Below are 21,112 nucleotides of genomic sequence, written 5' to 3'. Positions count from 1 at the left end.
GTTCAGGAGAACAAAGAGATATGTAGAGATGAGATGCCATGCTAGGTTACCTGAGAACTCTAAGAATCACACAGCTTCTAAGGGATTTTCTAATATTTGCACAATATGTGATTCTCACTTGAAGTTACTCATAGAAAAGTCCCAATCTTTACAAGGTATTCTTGTTTTTTCTGTGGATTTGAGAGAGAGAATGGATGTAGGACACAATGAATGGGGTTTTTTTACTTTAAGTAATCTTTTATTTAAATGATGGACAAAAATATCAAAATAATTATTCAACTTTTGAAATTACATCTAAAATAAGGCCATTTCTTACCAATTTTCAAGGAAAGAAATAGGCACTCTTCCCACCATGCTTGATGTTTAAAACATCAGTTACCTTTTTGTTTTTCCAGTAGAAGACCATGCAGGCTCATGCTGTACAATCAATTTTAAGCCTGATTTGCACCACAAAATAATTAAGACTCTATAACAAGTCTGTGACAAAGCTCAAATAGTCAATACCAACAAATGTGCTTTCAGCAGATTTTTTTACACAGCAGCTTGCCGCTTAGCCATTCACATCAATATCATTAATATCAGTGCTTTTATAGAAAATCCTGATCAAGGGTGCCAGGATGTGTTAGGGAGGTTGAGAATTTAGGAGGGGCATGCACCAAGGATGGGCCTGCACGCAATGTAGTCTTTGATGTCTCTGTGCACCGAGAGCAGGAAACAGGTACCACTGATCAAACTGGGTTAATGTGCTGCCTGCCAGCAAACACACCTCCCACCTGACCCAGAGGCAGGAACCACCAGAGGCAGGGGCACTTGACAGCCTGGCATCAGCCAAGGCTCTGTCCCACCGTGCACACACAAACCCGAACAAACTGTTAGCCAGCCTCACTGACCAGTTGCAAATCTCATAGGAGTTCTATGTGGAAAGTGCTAAAAATTATCATACCTTTCACCTGTTTCTATATGAATGTGCATCCTACCTACTCTTTTACTCACTTGGATTGGAGAATGCTAGAAATTATTTTGGAACAGGTCATTAAAAATTTTAAGAATGGGCATAGGAGAATTATGCCACAGCATCATGATGTAAAGTTCACGGGACATTTTCTTTGGCCAAAAGACCTGTAGTTCCAAATAGTATCCAGGCTATCAAGGAGCACTGACAACCCCCTTCATTAAAGGAGACTTATTTGAAAAAGATAAAATGATATTACAATGTATTCTTAGAACTTAAAGTTTTATTACGCTATCTGATTAAAAGCTTAGGGTCCCTTTTTAAGTTTTTCTTTGTTTCTGTGAGAAAAGAAAATTGCACTTACATAAAAACTGGGTAAGGAGCTGAGGCCTCTAAAAGAATATTTCTATATCTTGAGACTTGTTATCAAGTTTTGAAAATCAGAAGGTTGGTTATGTTGTATAATTTATTTAATTTTACTATATTTTATAACAATGTCACTCTTATATTTATAAATAGGTAGTGTGGCAAGTGGTTACCTCTGTTAAATGTATGTTTATCAGCACAGTACCAAAAACCTGCATAAGGGAATTCATGCAGTACAGAGGATTTTTTTAAAACCTCAAACAATAGTTTATCAGTAAAATAAATACATGGGAGAGGACTAACAGAGAGGCCTTTATCTGATTAGCATGTTTAGATAAATTTGTTTGTCCTGAAAGTATGACTTAGGAGCTGAAATATTTTTCCACAGGGTTGAACTGGACTCACACGTCAAAGACTGTGTTCAGACTTACATCCGTGAGTGGCTGATTGTGAATCGAAAGTAAGCAACATAAAACTAATTGTAATAAAAATTACACTGCGTCTTACTTATCAGAGAGGAGATGTTTGCTGTTATAAGTAATCCTAAATTATAATGATTTTAGTCATTGATTGAAGATAAGAACTGACTTTTCAGTAGTATAAATAACCATATTGTTTTGTTTGAGATGGTGTGCATTGCCAAATAGTGTTGCATCTCCTTCTTAATTATCAGGCACGCTGGGAATGGATAAGAAGTTGATGGGAAGAAATTCACATCAACCCTCTGTAGTGATGATTTATCTTAATCAGGAAAACTAGTACTGTTTGATCCCAATAAAAGGAAAGATAACAGGGATAAAGATTATATTTGCATGCTTTTCTCCTATTCATGCCCTGAAAATTCAACATGATTTGATTTCCAAATGTGTTTGAAAACTCAAGGATTATGGGTTTTCCCAGCAGTGATTGAGTGTATTCATGGGATTATCCATGTTATACCCAAATTGACTATTTTATATCAATAAATTATTTCTACACTTGAGCGCAGTGTAATTCAACACACAGAGCTGGGCCTGTAGTCATTATAAGTGCTTAATTTCCTTTAGTTCATTATATTTTAATTTTATTTTCTTTTATTCTGTCCTATTCTGTTTCATATGTAAAATGTGAAGGGGACTCTCAGTCAGTGCTCTCTGTTGCAGCAACGTCTGTTTCCAGACTCTTAGGGGAGTCTTGTGGGATGTCTTGCCTCCTTCCCTATCACCTCATCCTTTTCTTCAGAAAGAGATTTTTGGAGCTGTGTTTTGTCTGTAGCACTTCCTCTTCATCCACTCCTACACTTGTGCCCAGCTCTTGAAAAGCAGAAGGAGCAGCAGGTGGTTGAGTGCTGACACATTTGCTGCCATTTTGTTGTACCTCTTCACTTGCCCTTGTTACTCTGAGTTGTTCTGATGTACATCAGCAGCCAGTGCCTTATGGGTTTACAATGTTGATTGTAGAGGAATTTGCACTCTTTAACTGTGCAGCTTGTGCTCCTCAGTGGAGCAGCTGCTGGGGGTTATTAACAGACTTCCTCCAGGGGTGCTGATGAAATTGATTGAATTCTCAGAACTGCTCCACAATGAGTCACTAAAAGTATGCTAGTGGGTTTTGTTGGCTCTCCTCCCTCACCACTCAGAGCAGAGGCACTAGCCCTTTCACACAGTGCTGTTCTGTATGCTGTAAAGAGCCAGTGTGCAGCTTTGTTTGTGCACAGGAGAAGGGAGTAAGCAGTAAAGTAGGTGAAGTGAAAAACAGAACATAGCTATTTTTGCATTTATGTGTGCTGGTAGAAGTGTGAATGGAGCCATAGAAACACGCATATGTGGAAAGTTTTGCTGAGTGTTTTACTATTTCATTCAGTCAAGTGAGGTAAATTTGCATTCAAAATCTTTATTGAGCAGTTGACTCTGTGGTAAGCATTATGGTGGACTCTGCCAGAGAGCTGAGCTTTGGCATCTGTGGCTAACAATGCAAGCAAGTTATTAAAAACTGCAAAGAACAAAACACTACCAAATATGCTGCAGTGTCACATAATCCGTAGATTGATACTGATAGATTGTTATTGGGAATCTCATGTTATGCTTGGACAGCTTTTTTTTTTTCAAAACAAGCATGAGAGGAAGAAAAATTATCAAGAGAGAAATGAGAAAAAAGTAACTGTAGAAGGTTTTCCATTGTTTTGAGGAAGGGTAGAAAAACTGTAGCTGCCTACTTGACAGATGTTATAGAACAAGTTGCTGAATATATTGTCTGGTGAGCTATGAGTGAGAGAAGTGTGTGAGTGACTTTGATCCACTCATGAATGTGAAGGCTCAGAACAGGAGATTGAGGAGTCTCCAGTGGGTGGCATGAGCAGAGGTCATCCTCGGGCCCCAGGATAGCGAGGTATGTGGCAGAAAAGCTGGGCAGAGTCTATGTGGACTTGCTGGAGGCTGAATGGGTAGCTTGTTCCTGTGCCTATATCTCCTTTCAGTTGTCCTTTGGGGTTTTTTTTCTCATCTCATTTTCTTAATTCAGTGTATGTCCATTAAATTGACATATGTATTAAAACCATGGTTTGCCACTTGGTGAATTTTAATTGCTATAATGCTTTTCTAAATAAATGAACAATACAAATAAATCTTCCAGGAATAGTTTAGGGAAAAGGCATCTTTAGTGTAGTTTTCACACCACAGGGAAAATGTGAACTCGGGTACATACATTTCTCCATTAATTATTTGTTTGCCATCAGAGGTAGGGAAAAATAATCTATACAACCTCTTTTGGATTCTTAAATGTCTTAAAGTCATGCAAAATTTCTGTCTTCCATTCTGGATAATTACAGTGGTTCCAAAACAAGGTCACATCCAAGGAGAGCTTGGATTGTCTTTTTATGACCAGTTTTCATTGCAGTGAACTGGCAAACGATTAAAATTCAAACAATTAAAATTAAAACACATCAGAGCATATAATTCAGTTACTCCCAAAATGTAATAAAAAGGTGTCTCCCTGATCAATAATTGCTTATTGTGTCTTCTTGATGAAAGTATTCAGATTCTTAGTCATTTCTTTAGGAGTGTCACAGAAAGGAACATAAATGAAGTAGAATGTTGTAAATAAGGAGATTGATTGCAAAAAGACCATCACAAGATTTAGCAAATTGCATACTAAAGTGAAAGAAACAGAGCTCTGGATGTATCCAACACCTTTCTTTCAGGGTACCTGCTGTTTTTTTCCATCTGCCTCAAAAATGTAACTTGAAATTTCAGGAGAATTTCTGGAAAGCTGCCAACCTGGAGGGTTACGTTGTGGCATAGAAATAGCCCTCTTCAAAACCAGGCCTTTTTTTGGAAGCTGTAGATTGTTACTTGCAACTTGGGATACTAGCTAGGTCCAGGATAAGAGCAGTAAGAGTTTTGATGTATATAACTGTAGAAGCCAGCCAAGAGATAAGTGATCCTGATTTGTGTTCTTAAGGTCACTGAAATAACCACCATGTCTGATGAGGAGATCAGAGCAGATTTTGTACCTAAGTCAGGTTTTCCTGCTGTCTCAGACTTATACTCTGGGAAAAATTATCTGAATTATCTTTTTTTCCTTTTAAACTGTTCTTAATATACATTGTAGAGTTGGAATGCTGCATTAAAACACATTAAAGTTGTGAAATGTCACATTTCTACATAAAAGCTGTGCTATACTGCTTTTTGCAGAACAATCTTCTCAGTTTTTAAATAATTTTTTATTTGTCTTTTCTGTTTTATTTTCCCTTAATACCTCTTCATGTTATCCTGACTTTCTGGGGCTTCTCCATAAAAGAAACCAAGGGAATTCAGATGCTTGTAGCCTGAAAAACAAGGGATCCCGAAAAGATTTTCACAAAACACTTCAAAAACAAACATTTGAATCAGAAACGTTGGATTCTGGCGATGCAACTCTTCAGGTACATTTTCTTCGCTTTGGGAAAAGTGATCAAATACAGCAGCTTCCCTCAAAAGAAGCATCTGGTGTGACCTCCCCCTGAATATTGTGTGCAGTTTTGGTCATTGAAATATAAGAGAGATATAAAGCTATTGGAGAGCATCCAAAGAAGGGACACAAAGATGGTGAAGGGCCTTGTGATGAAACTGTGTGAGAAGTGCCTGAGGTTGCCTGGTCTGTTCAGCCTGAAGAAGAGGACACAGAGGGGAGACCTCATTGCAGTTCACATTTGCCCTGTGAGGGGAAGAGGAGGGGCAGGCACTGATCTCTGCTCTGTGTGAAGAGTGACAGGACCCAAGGGAATGGACTGAAGTTGTGTCAGGGGAGGTTTGGGTTGGATATTAGGGAAAGGCTCTTCACCCCAGAAGGTGGCTGGGCACTGGAAGAGGCTCCCCAGGGAAGTGGTCACAGCACCAGCCTGACGGAGTTCAAGAAGCCTTTGGACAGCGCTGTCAGGCACATGGTGTGATTCTTGGGGTGTCCTGTGCAGGGCCAGGAGCTGGACTCTGTGATCCTAGTGGGTCCCTTCCAGCTCAGCATATTCTGTGATTCTGTGATCTGTGATGGCATCAAGCAGAGCACCATGCTCACCATTAGGCTTCATGGCAGAGGATTAAGAGGCATTAAGGTCCCCTCTGCCAGCTCAGCAAGAGCCATTCTGTGATACTCTGGTGCCCAAGCCACACCTTGCCATTTTCCTGTTTTCCAACAGGTGGGACCCCAACATGTGCCTGCTCTTCCGGAGGAGACTTCAAGGACGAGCCTGGCCTGCTCAGACCTGGAGCTGCGCAGCCTGCAGCCAGACCCACGGCTGGAGCACCTGCTGCGGCACGTCAGTGTGGAGGAGTTCGAGAGGCTGAACGAGGAGGCACGCCGCACCAACAGGCACCCTGAGCTCCTTGCCCTCTATCCTTCCGTGGATGAGGTGAGCCGGAGGCCAGCTGTCCTGCTCATCTGTCCCAGCGCACCTGAGGTTAAAGCTGCACCACAGTAGATAAACACTACACTGCTCTCAGTGGCCAAGCCACATGCTGGTGATATGGCTATGTCAGATTGTGACCTTTCGTAGTAGCTTGTACTTGGGGTCCACAACTGTAAATATTTGGTGTAAATGCCAGTTAGGGGTCAGAAATGTAAATATTAAGAAATAATAAATCTATTTTCTTTCATCTCTGGAGACATTAACTGCCCACTGAGGGGGGAAGATGTTACTCTGTAGCAGTAGCTCAGCTACTGTCACATACATGTTTTATGCAAGTGTGTAAATTTACAGTTGTTTTAATTGAGTATGACTGTTTAATGATAGGAAGATGCAGTGGAGATACGGCCAGTGCCAGATTGCCCAAAGGAACATCTGGGCAACAGGATTTTGGTGAAGCTGCAGACTCTGAAGTAAGTAATCCTTCACAATCATTGCTCACCATTTCTAAGTTCACAACAGTGTGCAGCAGCACGCCTTGTTGCACCACCACAGTTGTCCCCTACAACTGCATTCACTGCTCAAGTGTTCTTTCTTAGTGTAGCAGAGAATTTTTTCTATCTATCTTTACAAAAGTCTTTAACGTGCCGGGATGAAAAGGAGTTGGGAGTGAACACAGATTAAATATTAAAAAAAAAAAAAAAAAAAAGGCGACTGGTGTCCTATGCACTGCTCTGGTGTCCTATGCACTGCTGGACTTCCATTGTGGTTTAACACCAACCAGCATCCAAGCCCCACACAGTCATTCGCTCACTCTTCCACCAACGAGATCAGGGAGAGAATCAGAAGAGTAAATCTGGAGAAGTCATGGGTTGAGACATGGACATTTTAATAGGGAAAGCAAGTGGCACATAGATAAGCAAAGGAAAACAAGGAATTAACTTGCAGGTTCCCAATGGTAGGCAAGTGTTCATCCATCTCCAGGAGAGAAAATCCACACATAACATGACTCAGGAAGACAAACACCATCAGTTCAGATTCCACCCCCTTGCTCCTTTTACCCCCCCCCATTTGTACTCTGAGCATGGTGCCACATGATCTGGATATCCCTTTGGTTATTTGGGGTCATGTGACCTATCTATGTCTCCTCCCAGTCTCCCACACAGCACAATTTCCTCACCAGCGGGAGGAGTACCAAAAGCAGAAAAGGCCTTAGTTTTGGGCAAGCCCTGCTCAGCAACAGCAAAAACATCTTTATATTATCAACCATGTGTTCAGCACAAATCCAAAACCCTAGCCCCACTCTGAAGAAAATTAATTCTCCCCAACCAAAGCCAGCACAACTTCATAAACAGGAAAAAATATGATAATTTTAACTGATCTTTGAGACCACCTTTCTGTCAAATTTAGAAAATACGTTGTAAGCAGTCTACTTCTCTTCCTCTCAAAATCATCTAATATAATGCACTAATAAAAAAATCCTCAAGACTTTGAGAGAGCTGAGGTCTGGAGCTAAATATTTATCTGCATTTTTTAATGAAAGTGCCAGTCAAAATATAATTCCTCTTTTTTTTTTAATACATGGCCATATGACTGCAGTATCAATCAGTGTCTTGTATGTCTTTCCCTAACAGGTTTGATATAGAGATAGAACCTTTGTTCGCATGCATAGCTCTCTATGACATAAAGGAAAGAAAAAAGGTAAGTGTACACACAATATTTTGTTCACTTCGCCTGAGTTTTTATCTTCAGAGTAATAACTTAGGAAAACTTACAAAAAAATTGCTACTTTTTTACACATGCAGTCTGATTCAGGATTCTTGTTATTCAGACAGTCACATGCTTGCAATTATTTATTTTATATATTTATTTTATAACTTTTGACTTGTTTTAAAATAAAATTTTAAACATTTTTGCTTTACAACATATTTTAACCCCTTTTTTCTTTTCAAGATCTCAGAAAATTTTCATTGTGACCTCAATTCTGATTCATTAAGAGGATTCTTACGTTCTCATACACCTTCCATTGACTTGTCTACTCAGGCAAGATCAGCAGTATTTTCTGTCACTTATCCCTCATCAGATATATACCTGGTAATAAAGGTACGTTACAGAGGTACTTTGACACCATTGTGCCTGTTCCCAGCTGTTCCTGTTGTCTGACAAACATGGCTTTTGTCTAGATGAGATGAATTATGACAATTTTTAATAGTAGTACGTGAGCAGGTGTCCAGTGGTATCTCTCATTCTCAAACTATGAAGTTATATTAGTATCCTGTGTACTAGTTCTACTAAGTACATAGAATTTCCTATATCTGCCTAAGGGATGTCAAAAATATAGTGAAATAAGGCACTTTTAAAAATTTTGTTTACATTCTGTGGGTTTTTTTTGGCATTGGTTTAGTGCACTTTACATCATTTTGTTTGCTTAATTCTGAAACTGAGTTAGCCTGAACCAAACTTAATTTGGAATGTGTTAATTATCCTGGTTTCAGTGAAAATGCAGAGTAAGTGATTGACTGTGTTGTCACATATATATTTTCTGCTTTCTAACAGATGGAAAACTAGAAGGTTTAGTATCAGTTACTCCATAAAGAAAGTTTTAAGACATTATATACAACTATATATCTAGGCGAGCTCTTTCAAATTGCTAGAGAAGCAACATGTTACTATTTGGATGACATTTTTTCTTTAATTGTCTTATTGTATTGCTTTTTGTAGATAGAAAAAGTGCTTCAGCAAGGAGAAATTGGAGACTGTGCAGAACCCTACATGGTTCTTAAAGAAAGTGATGCTGGCAAGGTAAGTAAATAACTGTAAAGAATATTTAGATCAAAAAAGTATGCTAAAAACAAACAAACAAGCAAACAAAAACAACACAGAACGACCAGACCCCTTGAAATAAGATTAAATACCAAATACACTGGAGAAAAAGCTGGTTAGATTATCCATGGTGAAAGCAGTTTGATGTCTGTGGCTGACAGAAAGAAATCAGGAGAAGGCATTATTGTTTCTGACCCCTTTGGAAATCAATACTGACAATCTGGTGTCATGAAGCAGACAGGGGTGAGCAAAGGAAACGATTGAAATGTAGAATTAGCAGAAATACTTGTACCTCAGAGACATGCTATTGATTTGGATGGGCAGATGGCCTGTTGTAGTGTGCAGCTGTCCCATTCAGTACTGTTGTCCATAGATAATGCAAGTTCTGTTCAAGGAATTTACAGTCATTTACCTCCCTGGAACAGACTGACAGTATTTGCTGGGCTTCCACACGTCTCACCTTTAGAATATTACTTTCAATAGAATGTTTTTTCTGTATCTGATGAAAGAAGTAGAATCTGCTAACGTTTCATGGTGATTGTTCACTCTGGATTTGAATATTACTACAAAAAGACTGACTTTCTACATTTCTATAATGCAAATGACATTGAAAAGAAATTGAAGTGAATGTACAAATCAAAACAGCTACCATTCTGTCTGTGATGTACCAAGAAAATATGAGATACCAGTACAAATTATTTACTGAACTGTAAATATGTAATTTACATTTTTGTCTATGATAGCATTGCAATAACTAATTGCTTTTGAAACAGCTGATATTTCCTCTGTTTCAGACAAAAGAAAAGATTGAAAAACTGAAAGCACAAGCTGAATCCTTTTGTCAGAGGTTAGGGAAATACAGAATGCCATTTGCCTGGATTCCCATAAGCCTAAGTAATTTCTTCAACCTTTCAACACTTGAACGAGAAATACAAGAAGCTGAAGGTTTAAACGGTACTTGTCTAACTTTTCTAAGGCAAAATGACTCTTCAGTAGGACTGGCTATAGGAAACAATGTTATTCATTCTGGCATCAAAAGTGAATCACAGATTCAAAGTTATGTCTTGTCAGCTTTCCTTTTCAGTCCTCAAACACATACAAATTCAATTGTGCTCACCATGTTGTCTCTGCATATTTATTTTTATGTCTGCTAAATATTCTTTCATGGTTTAGGCCCAATTTTCACTGAACACTGGCTTTGTAGAAGTAAAATTCCCTTTGCCTATGGAGTTAGCTAGCAATACTGAGGAACCAAGATAACAAACATATCAGTTTGGTAGGCAGGCCCATTGTTCAATATGCTTTACAACCCATGAACTAAAAATTTTAAAAACTTTTGCTCTGCAGCAGCAATAATGTAACTTCAATGTCCTAGTGTTCCACTATTTCACACAGTCTGAAATAAAAGAAGCAGAATGTTTTACGTGCTCTATCCTCTGATGTTTGTGAGATTTTTCTGTGATTTTCTAGTGTATTCTGAGAATCTTTGTACTGCAGCAAAAAGCAAAAAACAAGATGATGATACAGTTAATTTCCCTTTGAAGGGAAAGATTCCAGTAGTGACAAGAAGGCAACACTGCTACAGGCAAGAAGGCTTTCTGAAAGAAGTTTCAACTCAGAGGATCCAGCATCAAACTTCAAAACAATCTCTCTGACCCTTTACACCTTCTATAAACAGGTACTGGATTCTCTTTAGTCCTGATTTCATAAGATATTTTTTATCTGTGTAATGTGAATTGTGTTGGGGAAAGCTACCAGTTATATTTGTGTGAGGACAGAGGACAACTGCAGTCAAGTAAACAGTAACCCACTTGCTTTGTATGCCTCAAGGACATGGTTCACTTCTGAACCTTTTGTCCATTCTATGAAGTATAGGTACTGATTTTTGTCTTTCTCTTGGAAGGAAGGAGACAGGCTCAGTGATGAAGATCTGTTTAAATTTTTAGCTGATTTCAAAAGATCATCTTCCTTGCAAAGAAGAATTAAGACTTTACCAGGTACATAATTAATTTTGGATGGAAGGTGTTATATGCATTTTTCTCCCCTAAACTATTCTGTAAATTTCAAACCCAAAATGTATTTGACTTGGGTTTAAAACCTATAATATGTGCCATTATGGAACTTCCTGGGTTTCTGGTGTCTACCTGAACACAGATGCTTTTGATTTTTTTTTTTCTGCATGAATGAGTATGGAGATTTAGATCTAACTTGATATTTTTTAATTATTTGTTTTTCTCCCTAATTTACAGTGTACCTACTGGATATCTTTTGTTATTATTCAAACAATTTGAAGACAGTTCTTTAAAGCAAATTTCTAGGATCCTTGCTACTTCCCTGCAATGCTTTGAAACTGTTCATATTTTATAGAGAGAGATTAAAATATGTACACATTTCATCTTAGCTTGATATTAGACTCAGCATTAGTTAACAAAGTAGAGAAGTATAGGCAGTGTTTAGCTACTGTCTAACACCTGACCAGCTTAATTTTTCTTTTTAAGTAAATTACAGTTCAACCTCTTCTGCATTGTGGAGGAACCTTAAAAAATATGAACTGAGGGCAAAGCTGTTTTTCCGTTTTAGCTGATTGCCAGAAATGACAACTCTGAGCTCCACAAACGGTTTTAAATTACCACAGCAGAGAATTTAAATTTGAAGTCTGTTTATAATGGGGTAAATGTTATCAGTATTAACTGTGTAACTGCTCACCACAGAAAGCCTAGCTTTCCTGGTGGGTGGTGCCTGTTTTGTCAGAGATTAGTCTGAGCAGAATCTGAGGGGGAGGGGGAGTAAGAGAGAACTGTATTAGACAGCATACCTTTTGTTTGTCTCCCAGTTCTATTATTTGTGTGTGAAAGACACTAGAACATCAGCCAGCATATAATATTCCTTCTTTTTTTGTATTTCCTTTGAAACAGTACAGGGTAGACTTAAGGAGCTATGTGTTGCCCTGATTGTGAAGGGATGTGTGTAGGCTACTTACTCTGTATCCTTCTTGTGTACCTATAATTTCCTTCTCATGCAGCTCAAGAACCAGTTCTTTTTTCTGCACTGTTGCTATGTAACCTTACATATTGTGTTAATTTTTTTTTATTATAGATTGATCAGTTTTAAATTTTTGTTAAGATTTTGTGATTTAATTTTAAAGGAACACTTAAAGTGGAGATTTCCCCAGCTCCAGAAAACATTGGTTATTGTCTGACACCAGAACTACTCCCAGTGAAGCCATTTTCAGAAAACCGTAATCGCCCTCTCAAAGAGATTTTGGAATTCCCAATTAGAGAAGTGTATGTTCCCCACACCATTTATAGGTAAGAAATAGCATATATTTTTAACATTTATTTGAAAAATATGATTCAGATTCTTTTTCAGAAGTAGAAACAAAAAATATTTTTTTAAATGCTAAAGACAATGTGTTGGGCTGATGATTTAATCTTCCTAGCCATTACAAGATAAAATACCTGCATGATATTCCATAATGTGTTTACTGATCTAATTGTGCTGTCTTTTGAAAAATTTTCTGTAACATTAAAAAAAAATCTCCTTTAACAATTGTCATTGATTTAGCATCTATCTATCTATCTATCTATCTATCTATCTATCTATCTATCTATCGATGTAAAGCTTACTCATTTCTTGCAGTGGGAATTAGCAAAGAGCCAACCGCTGACCCAACCCAGGAGGAGAGAAGGACTTGTACAGACTTGTGGTTCTGTACAACTCAGAACTGCACCATGGCAAACTAATTTGTTCTGGGGAGATGATCCACACCTTCACAGTAAACTAGAGATCTGTTTGGCGCTGGTGACACCTGGATTTGTGTCTCAGCTTTAAAGGAAAGCAAAAAGAGGAAGTGGCAAATCTTATCTTACAGTAACAACTTGCAGTGTGGTGTCAGCAGGAAATAAGTAAGCCAGTTTGGCTGTAGCCTCATTAGAAGTTTTGGAGGAGTTACTCCTGGGCTCTGCCGCAATTCAGTGGTATTCAATCTTCCGAGGGCAGCTCACAGCACCAGTACAGTAAAATGCACTTCTTTTCTGTGTATCAAAGATAGAATTGGATGGTGGTAGAACTTTAATGCAGACATTTCTATAGGGAAAGTAGTTTTTATAGAATTGAAAGTGGAAATGTAAATGAATGTGAGCAAAGATGCCTTTTTTTTTTAATTTAATGAAAAAATAAGACAGAATTTTAACTTTTCTACTCATTGTCTGGCCCCAGTAATTGTCAATTCCAATGTGCAGTCTCACAGTGTCTAAAGGTCTGCTTTTGACAAAAACCATTAGTAATTACTGTGTTTCTGAGCTGTAACAACAGCTGAGTCTGCACAGAATATTCTCCCTTTAGTTCTCAACAGGTTCTCACTTCTGCAGGCATAATGAATATCAAAGCCACCATGCCGAAAATTAATTTGTGCTTCTCCTAAAGCAAATTTGGGTGTCTCCACACCATCCTTCCGTTGCCAGGGTGTCTGTATTGAATACATACATCCACATTAGAGGAAATGCTTCCACATTAGAGGAAATCTCTGTTGCCCTTCTCTGGGCACACTCCAACACTTCCATATCCTTCTTGGAGTGAGCGGCTCAGAAATGCATACAGGATTTAAGGTGCAGCCTCACCTATACTGAGTATGGGAGGTCAGTCCCTGCCCTGCTCCTGCTGGCCACACTATTGCTGGTACGGGCCAGGATGCCATTGGCCCTCTTGGCCACCTGGGCACTGCTGGCTCATGTTCAGCTGCTGTCACCAGCACCCCCAGGGCCTTTTCCTGTGGGCAGCTCTGCAGCCACTCTGCCCCAGCCTGTGGCACTGCCTGGGGTTGTTGTGACCCCAGGGCAGGACCCAGAACTGGCCTTGGCCCAAGAGTAGACCTCACACCACTGGCCTTGGCCCATGATCCAGCCTGTTCAGATCCCTCCATGGAGCCCTATGACCCTTTCCTTAATTTAACTGCCATGCAATTCTCGTTGCTTGGTTTTCAACACAGTGAATACCATTTTGAGTCTGAGATTAACCCATGAGGAGTAACTGGATTTGTAATAGAGCCAAATACAAAGTGTTAGATGTTATTTTATTTCCTTTCTTCTCATCTGAAAAGTAGAATCATCCTGTCTTACTTAAGCAATTTGATAGCATTTAGTCATAGATGTGAGTCATGGCTTGCTAGGGCCTTCAAGGTGATTTAGTATTTTCTAATTTTTACATGTAAGTCTACAAACTTACATGTAAAGTGCTATACATGGGGGGGTAGACACTGGGGGGAGAGGTTGTCAAAGGTATTTCAGAGGGATGAATTGTTGGGTTTTTTGGTTTGGTTTGGTTTGTGGTTTTTTTTTTTTGTTTGTTTGTTTGGGGTTTTTGTTTGTGTTTTTGGTTTTTTTTTGTTTGTTTGTTTGTTTTTAATAGCTTTTTCCTTTGTGAAAGGAAAAATGGAGCCTTCTGTTATAGTCTTTGAACTCAGGTCTTGCAAGCGTTTTTTTTTTAGTGGTGAAATGCCATTATTTTAAATGATGCTATTTCTGATTTATGCTAGAGAGATCAGCCAGCCCACTTTCTTTGTGCACTGTGAAATTGAGCACTTCTTTTTGTTGTGTACTTACATTTCTTTAATAAAAATATTTCCCTGAAATTGTCAAAACATTCCAAGATTTATTTCTTTCATACCCCTCTATTTTTAATAGGAAAAATCATATATTTTAAAGTTTGTTTGTCATTTTATTTTCTCATTAAATATTAATGAAAATTATGCTGTTTACTGCCACTATGAAATGTTGGTGCTGAGGAAGAGAGATTTGTCACATCACTTCAGCAGTAACTCAGCTTAACCAGGCACAGGAAGTCCTGCTTATGTTAGGGGTAGTACCTAACGCTTAGGGGATTTTTGAAGGAAGGGGGAAAAAACCCTTTTCTTTGTGGTTTCGTTTCATTTAATTGCAAACCACTTAGCAATGTTCTCAGACTTGCTGTAGTCTGCAGTGTGAGCTGGAGGCCTATGCTTTGGTGGTAATCATTCTACCCCATCCTTGACTGGTTTGAGATGAGGAAAGGTTGTTGATGAATGACAGTATCTCACTCCTGTTATTGCCCTCATAGCATTATTTACTCCTCTCTGCCTCTCTGCCTGTGGAAGCCAGAGAGAACATGTTTACTACATGTGAGTCTTCTAAGGGTCCTTTGGTCTAGTTTTACATCTGTTCACCAACTCTTCAGATGATCCAAAATTTTAGCAACGTGAGAAAAATCATTCAAACTATTTTCCAAATTACTCATCCTATAATATGGAATTTATGACTCATACACATCCTCTTGTTGAAGTTCTGTCACTGTGTTATTTACCTAGTCAATGACTGACTAGAATGGGTTTCCATGTTTACTTAAGTATTTTTATTTTTTAACAATTTTTTTTTTCTGAAGACTCCCCACCAAAATTGTGAAAGAATCAACAAATATTGAAAATTGTAACTAATGGGTGCATCAGTGTCTAGTACCGTAAGTTTTAAATGTCAATGTTAACATCACTCCTCACCTACAGAACATTCAGCAGGGGTTACTTGCACATATGTTGAGTTTTGCTCTGTATGGAATTCTCATCACAGTCCTCAGTGAAGATGTCTAATATTCATAAGAAGTTTGAGATGCACTTGTTGACACCTCATACGAGGTGCAATCTAGCAAAGAGAAGGATTCTTTTATGTGCACATATGCACAAGCAGTATTTAAAAACACTAAATAAGAATGGTCACAGACTTGAAACTCTGAATAGATTTTATTTTGGCAGAGGATAGGTCTTTGTTGCTTTGCTCATGGGAAGTGATTAAATCACTGCTAAGCCCCATGAAAATGTAGGAAAGTCAGTAAATTTGTATGAGAATTGCCATGTGGTGTCCTGTGTCAGGTTAAGGGGACCCTTAGCTTTCCCAGCATGTAACTGATTCTGTTACCACTCTTCTGGGTCATTCTTTGACCCACAGAAGCTGTTGGCATTTGTGCCTCACCCAGGACTCCGCTGGCCTTTGGGGCGGTATTCTCAGTGACATTGGGTGTTCTGCCATGGCTTTTGTAGACACACTGTCCCTTGAATAGCTCTTTTGTATCTGGAGGTAGAGTCCTGCACTTTCTGAAGGGAGAGTGAGGGGAGAAAGTTAATCACACTGACCAGACGTGTTTGCTGTGATGTGTTGCTATAGTTCTGCTCAACGCAGAACCTTGGGGAAGACGCAATGCCTTCTGGAGCCCAGCACATTCTTCTGGGCATCCTATTTGTCCTATTATTTAAAAGACAGCAGTATTTGCTGCCCCAATGCCCCTGCTAACTGCCATGTAAAAATGCTCCTTGTCTTTGCTTCTCCTCAGGCTTTTGGAGTGTATGGATGGAGTGCAGGCAGTAGTACTAAGGCAGTGGTCAGCAGTGGGTTTACAATTCATACCTGTGCGAGGGAACATCTTTTGATTATTGTCTCACTTTCCTGCTTTAGATGTCAGCCATCACTTTCATCTCTGCAGGATATCCAGAGTCAGCATTTGCCTCTGTTCTTCCTCCATGCTGATGGGTTTAATACACATGTAAGCAAGATCCCTAAAACTACTTCAGCATAAGTGGCACAAGCTTTAGCTTTTCAGTCCAGTACTTGTTGGAATAATGCTTCCTCGGTTGTGTAGTCAGCAGAGAGGTCTCTGTGTTTTTACATATCTTTCATCTCAAGTCACTTCTAAAACTAAAATCCAGTGCTCAGGTACATTACATAGATTTGTGACATCTTGTCCTAGGCTGCAGATTAATGAAGCAGTGGCTGTATTATTCAGCCTTCCCTACATGTATTTCTTCACTTCTGGCAGATGTAGTATTGACAATATCCTTCATTTAATATGTCAGTCCCCCAGGTATAATTCAGTAGAGATTACCGATATATTTTGCTCTTTCACTTAGCTTTCCTTAACATCATCTAGGAGAGAATTTGGCAAAGCAAATTTGCACATAAGATAGTAAGGAAGAGAGTGCATTAGTGTGACAGGCAGAAATACCATTCTGAATGAAGGGAAAGGCAAGTTAAAAGCAATTTTTTTTTACTAAGGAATGCCATGTGCCATGTAGCGCATGTTGGTTGAAAAGAGTAGCTTGTACTGAGTAATTGAATGGTACTGTCATGTTGCAACACATGGAAATCAGAAGAAGAAACCACAGTTTTCCTGGTCTTGGCATATAGTAAAGGGAAGATGGACTGTCTGACTTATTGACAATATTCTCCAAGGCTGCTTGACTTTTTCAGCTGATGGTGGTACTGAGGAGATATCTGTGATAAGGACAGTACAATTCTGTGTGCAGCTTCTGACTGCCACAGACGAAAAGAAATCTTGAAAGTTCATGAGCAATCCTCATTGTTTTTCACTGAAAGTCAGCATGCTTCCTCCAACACTAGTATTATTCCTTACACTCAGAGGACAAGCAGTGAGAATCCTATATCAGATGGGGAAAACAATTCAGTAAATATACATAATCATGATTCCAGAATCTGTGTATAATCCAGGTCTACCTGAAATCTGAGATTTGCCATAAACTTCACCAGAGAAAAATCTTTCTATTAATATTTTTACTCTTCTATTGGAATTATACATCAGAAAACTACCTATGCTGTCAAATTCCCCACAGAAATTAAATGTGCTTTTTATGCTTAGAAATATGTTCATGTACAGACGTTAGTAAACAGTAAAGTATGCTATATTTCAAAGCATTATTCATATTCATTACTAATAAGAGGTAGCTTATAGAATTACTGTTTCAAATCTTCTTATTTGTATTTACTCAGGTTCATTGATACTGCTTTTTGGTTTGTATAACCTTCTTTTTTGCTTTAAGCTATGAATGTATGAACTTCAGTTGTTGATTTCTTTGTTTTTATCGCCTCTGAGGATTCTTTTCCCCTTCCAATATCTGATTATTCACATCTGAGAAAGGAATTGCTTTCTTGAGAGATTCCTGCTTTTCATTACATCAAGCAAAGATAATTGTTTGTTTGTAACAGAACATAGCTTAGTGTAGGTGAAACCTTAAACATCTGATGTTCTATGTGTCACACAAAGAAATCTTCTCTTATGTGTGGACTTTTGAAATTTAGTTCTGACAGATCTTTCACTATGTAGGTGGAATTGAAGGACAGGGAGAGGAATGAGCAAGACGCTAATTTGTGCACTTAATTTTCAAACAAGAATGCTTGCCATTTACCAGTTCTTCCTTATCTTTCTTCCAGAAATCTCCTCTATGTTTACCCTCAGAGGCTGAATTTTGCTAACCGACTGGCTTCTGCAAGGAACATTACCATCAAGATCCAATTTATGTGTGGTGAAGACCCATCCTGTGCAATGCCGGTAATAAATGCTGAGATTTCTTAGCAGGCTTTTGCTTACATGCATTCCTGAGAAACCTCTGACAAGAGAAGTCATTATTTACTTCCCATCAACACAGTTTGTAGTGGGGCCTTAGGAAGCCTAACACAGAGAGCTTGAGAAGCTTTCATTCTCATCCTAAAGCAGAGCTGTACTCCTTATCCACAACAAAAAAGACTTGTGATTCTAGTGCAACCAGAGGCATATTGCTCTCTCGTATCTAAATCTTCCTACCCTATTTTCAGAAGAATGACATAATATTACATCAGTATCATGCTGGAATTTCTAAGGGTAAAATTCACAGAGCTTCAGAGACCTTTTAAGAATGATATAGTCTATTTTGCAGGGTAACTCCTCTGCATGCACTATGTTTACACAAGTGCTCAGGTATTACACTGGAAGGTAAAAGTTGGGATCTTCATCCCATATGCTCATTATGCTTGAGCATAAATGGATGCACAATCATGCTGCATAGGTAGAGATTTCCATGTTTGAAACACACTGTGTGTTAGGGCATACATGTATACTACTAGCAGAGCAGACAGTCCTATCTACGTTCAGGTTATTCAGCATCTCTCATTGTAAAATCCTTGTCATGGTTTGACGCTGGTGCAATGCCAGCGCCCCTGTGAAGAGCGCCCCAAGAGACCTGCTTCAGCAACTACTAGCAGAGGAATAGAGTGAACAGAAAAAAGCTGAGGAGGGGTGTGGTGATGCCCTCTGTCTTCAGAAAGGAGATCTCTGTTCTCGAGACCCTCAGCCCCAGGTAGGGGGAAATGGGGGGGACTCTAGTCCCAAAATGAGAAACTGAACTGTTGTTTCTTTTGGTCCTTAGCAAAGCATCCTTAAAGGAGCCCTATGGGCCGTCTGTCCATGCACAGTAATAAGAGCACTGTAACATAAAAAAGAGAATGTCACACTAGCAGATTTTCTCCAGGCAGTGCCATGTGTAACATTGAAAGACAAAAAGTAGCAATTGTGTTTCCTAAGAGTCTATAGTGCAAGAGAGACTCCTCTCTCCCTTAATAGACTGCGTATTAATTATCTAAAAGGTAATAACTTGATTAAAGGTCCAAGTTGTGTCTCACTATAGTTTATTAAAGTTTGAACAGAAAAAAGAATATTTTTTAAAGTTTTCATTCTAAATTTAGTATGCATCTTTTATCATAGTAGTAGCTTAATAAAGTTAGATCTTTCTCCTTTATTTCTAATCTTAAACCTACTCTACTCTATTCCTAATCACATCTCACAGCATTTATTTAAGAAAAGTACATTTTAATAAAGGCACTGGCATTGCACCAGCGTCAAATCATACCAATCAACTTTACCAAGATTCAGAGGTTCGGTTTGAAGTGTTCTAACCCAGATGCCTGCTTCAGCCTGATTTTTTTTTTTTTCTATTTTCAAGACATTGTTTTTGGCTACTTGAGAATGACATTGAGACAAAAATCTTCTGTGATTTTATGTGTTGGAGAAGGAAAACAATGAGTGGAAATATTACATTGAGGAATCTTTAGTATAACAATCTGTTGGACAAAGGACTATCACCCAACCAGCCTTTATCAGTGTGCTGACATTGTTTAGTATATACTTCACAACCCTTGCTCCACATAACCTGTGGATGTGAAATCAGAGCATCAGCAGTGTTTCCCAAGCTACATTTCTTCCAGAGCTAGAGCTTTGCCATGTGAATGTAATACCTTCTTTTACACAATACTTCATTTTTGGTTTCTTTAAACTCTACCTGTGTTATGATTAGGTTTTGAAAAATAGTTAGGACAGACACAGTTAATCTGTCTTCTCTCTCCACTGTAAGTGACCTTCCTCTCAATATATATATAATGGCTTGCACAGTGCAGAGATTCTTGTCTAAGCTCATCTCCCTATAAATTATTTGATTTCAAGGCCTTACCATAGACATGTGTCTTAGGAAAGCAAATCTAGCACCAGAAATGCCTATTTTTCTTCATTGAATTTAAAGGTACTTTGGACCTCTAAGGTAAGGCGAGATCTATCTCACCTTGAATGAGCAGGTTACTGGAAAACAAAACTCCTAAATATAGATTTTATTTAACTTTTTAGATAAAGATAGTGTTACAACATGTAAGTGGCTTACCACATTTTTTTTTCCCTATGATTCCCAGGCTTTTAGTTCATGACTAAAGAATGTGATGTGAAGTAGTTAATGGCTTAGAAATAACTGCTTCATTTTCCTGGTGTTTTACCCTGAATGGAGTGTGGGAAAGGTGCTTGGTAATAAGACATTTATGCCAACAAGCTAAAATAAAATAGCGGAGTCATTTTAAATCTTTAGAGACTGTCTTAAAATTTAGACAAGATGATGACAAATAAATGCTATAGTCCTGATTTTCTATTCTTCTTAATATAGGTAATTTTTGGGAAATCTTCAGGTCCAGAATTTGTCCAAGAAATATACACAGCTATTACATATCATAATAAGTAAGTGTTGTTACTATCTATTAACACAACTTGAGAAGTATTCATCATGATCTCTGCACGTAATTGTTATCCTACATAGTTCATCAAGGAATGCCATTTTAAACATTTATGTTTTGTGCAATTTGTCATACCTAATTTGGATTGCTACTTTCATTTGCATAAGTGGGTGTTGTAGAAGCAACCTTTGCTTTTCTTGTTTGAAGCTTTTTAGTAGTTGAGAATATTTCTACTGTGAAGATTAAGGAACAGGAACAGGAAGCAGCACAACTTTT

At 38.4% G+C, this 21,112-nt stretch overlaps 1 protein-coding gene across 2 annotated transcripts in view; it reads left to right on the top strand.

Annotated features, from left to right (window-relative positions):
• The window catches only part of DOCK8 (dedicator of cytokinesis 8), an 89,391-nt gene that overhangs the window by 24,077 nt on the left and 44,202 nt on the right, over positions 1–21,112 (top strand). For both annotated transcript variants that reach the window (XM_054003223.1, XM_054003222.1), the window contains exons 4-16: positions 1,707–1,778; positions 5,096–5,219; positions 5,970–6,182; positions 6,564–6,649; positions 7,811–7,877; positions 8,130–8,279; positions 8,898–8,978; positions 9,794–9,953; positions 10,544–10,677; positions 10,903–10,996; positions 12,145–12,307; positions 18,245–18,362; positions 20,770–20,840. In XM_054003223.1, coding sequence (XP_053859198.1) covers positions 1,707–1,778; positions 5,096–5,219; positions 5,970–6,182; positions 6,564–6,649; positions 7,811–7,877; positions 8,130–8,279; positions 8,898–8,978; positions 9,794–9,953; positions 10,544–10,677; positions 10,903–10,996; positions 12,145–12,307; positions 18,245–18,362; positions 20,770–20,840 — 1,533 coding nt within the window. The remainder of the gene's footprint in view (positions 1–1,706; positions 1,779–5,095; positions 5,220–5,969; positions 6,183–6,563; positions 6,650–7,810; positions 7,878–8,129; positions 8,280–8,897; positions 8,979–9,793; positions 9,954–10,543; positions 10,678–10,902; positions 10,997–12,144; positions 12,308–18,244; positions 18,363–20,769; positions 20,841–21,112) is intronic.

This window comes from Vidua macroura, chromosome Z (assembly GCF_024509145.1).
Source record: "Vidua macroura isolate BioBank_ID:100142 chromosome Z, ASM2450914v1, whole genome shotgun sequence".
NCBI classification, from domain to species: Eukaryota; Metazoa; Chordata; class Aves; order Passeriformes; family Viduidae; genus Vidua; species Vidua macroura.
This window is presented reverse-complemented; position numbering and strand designations above follow the sequence as displayed.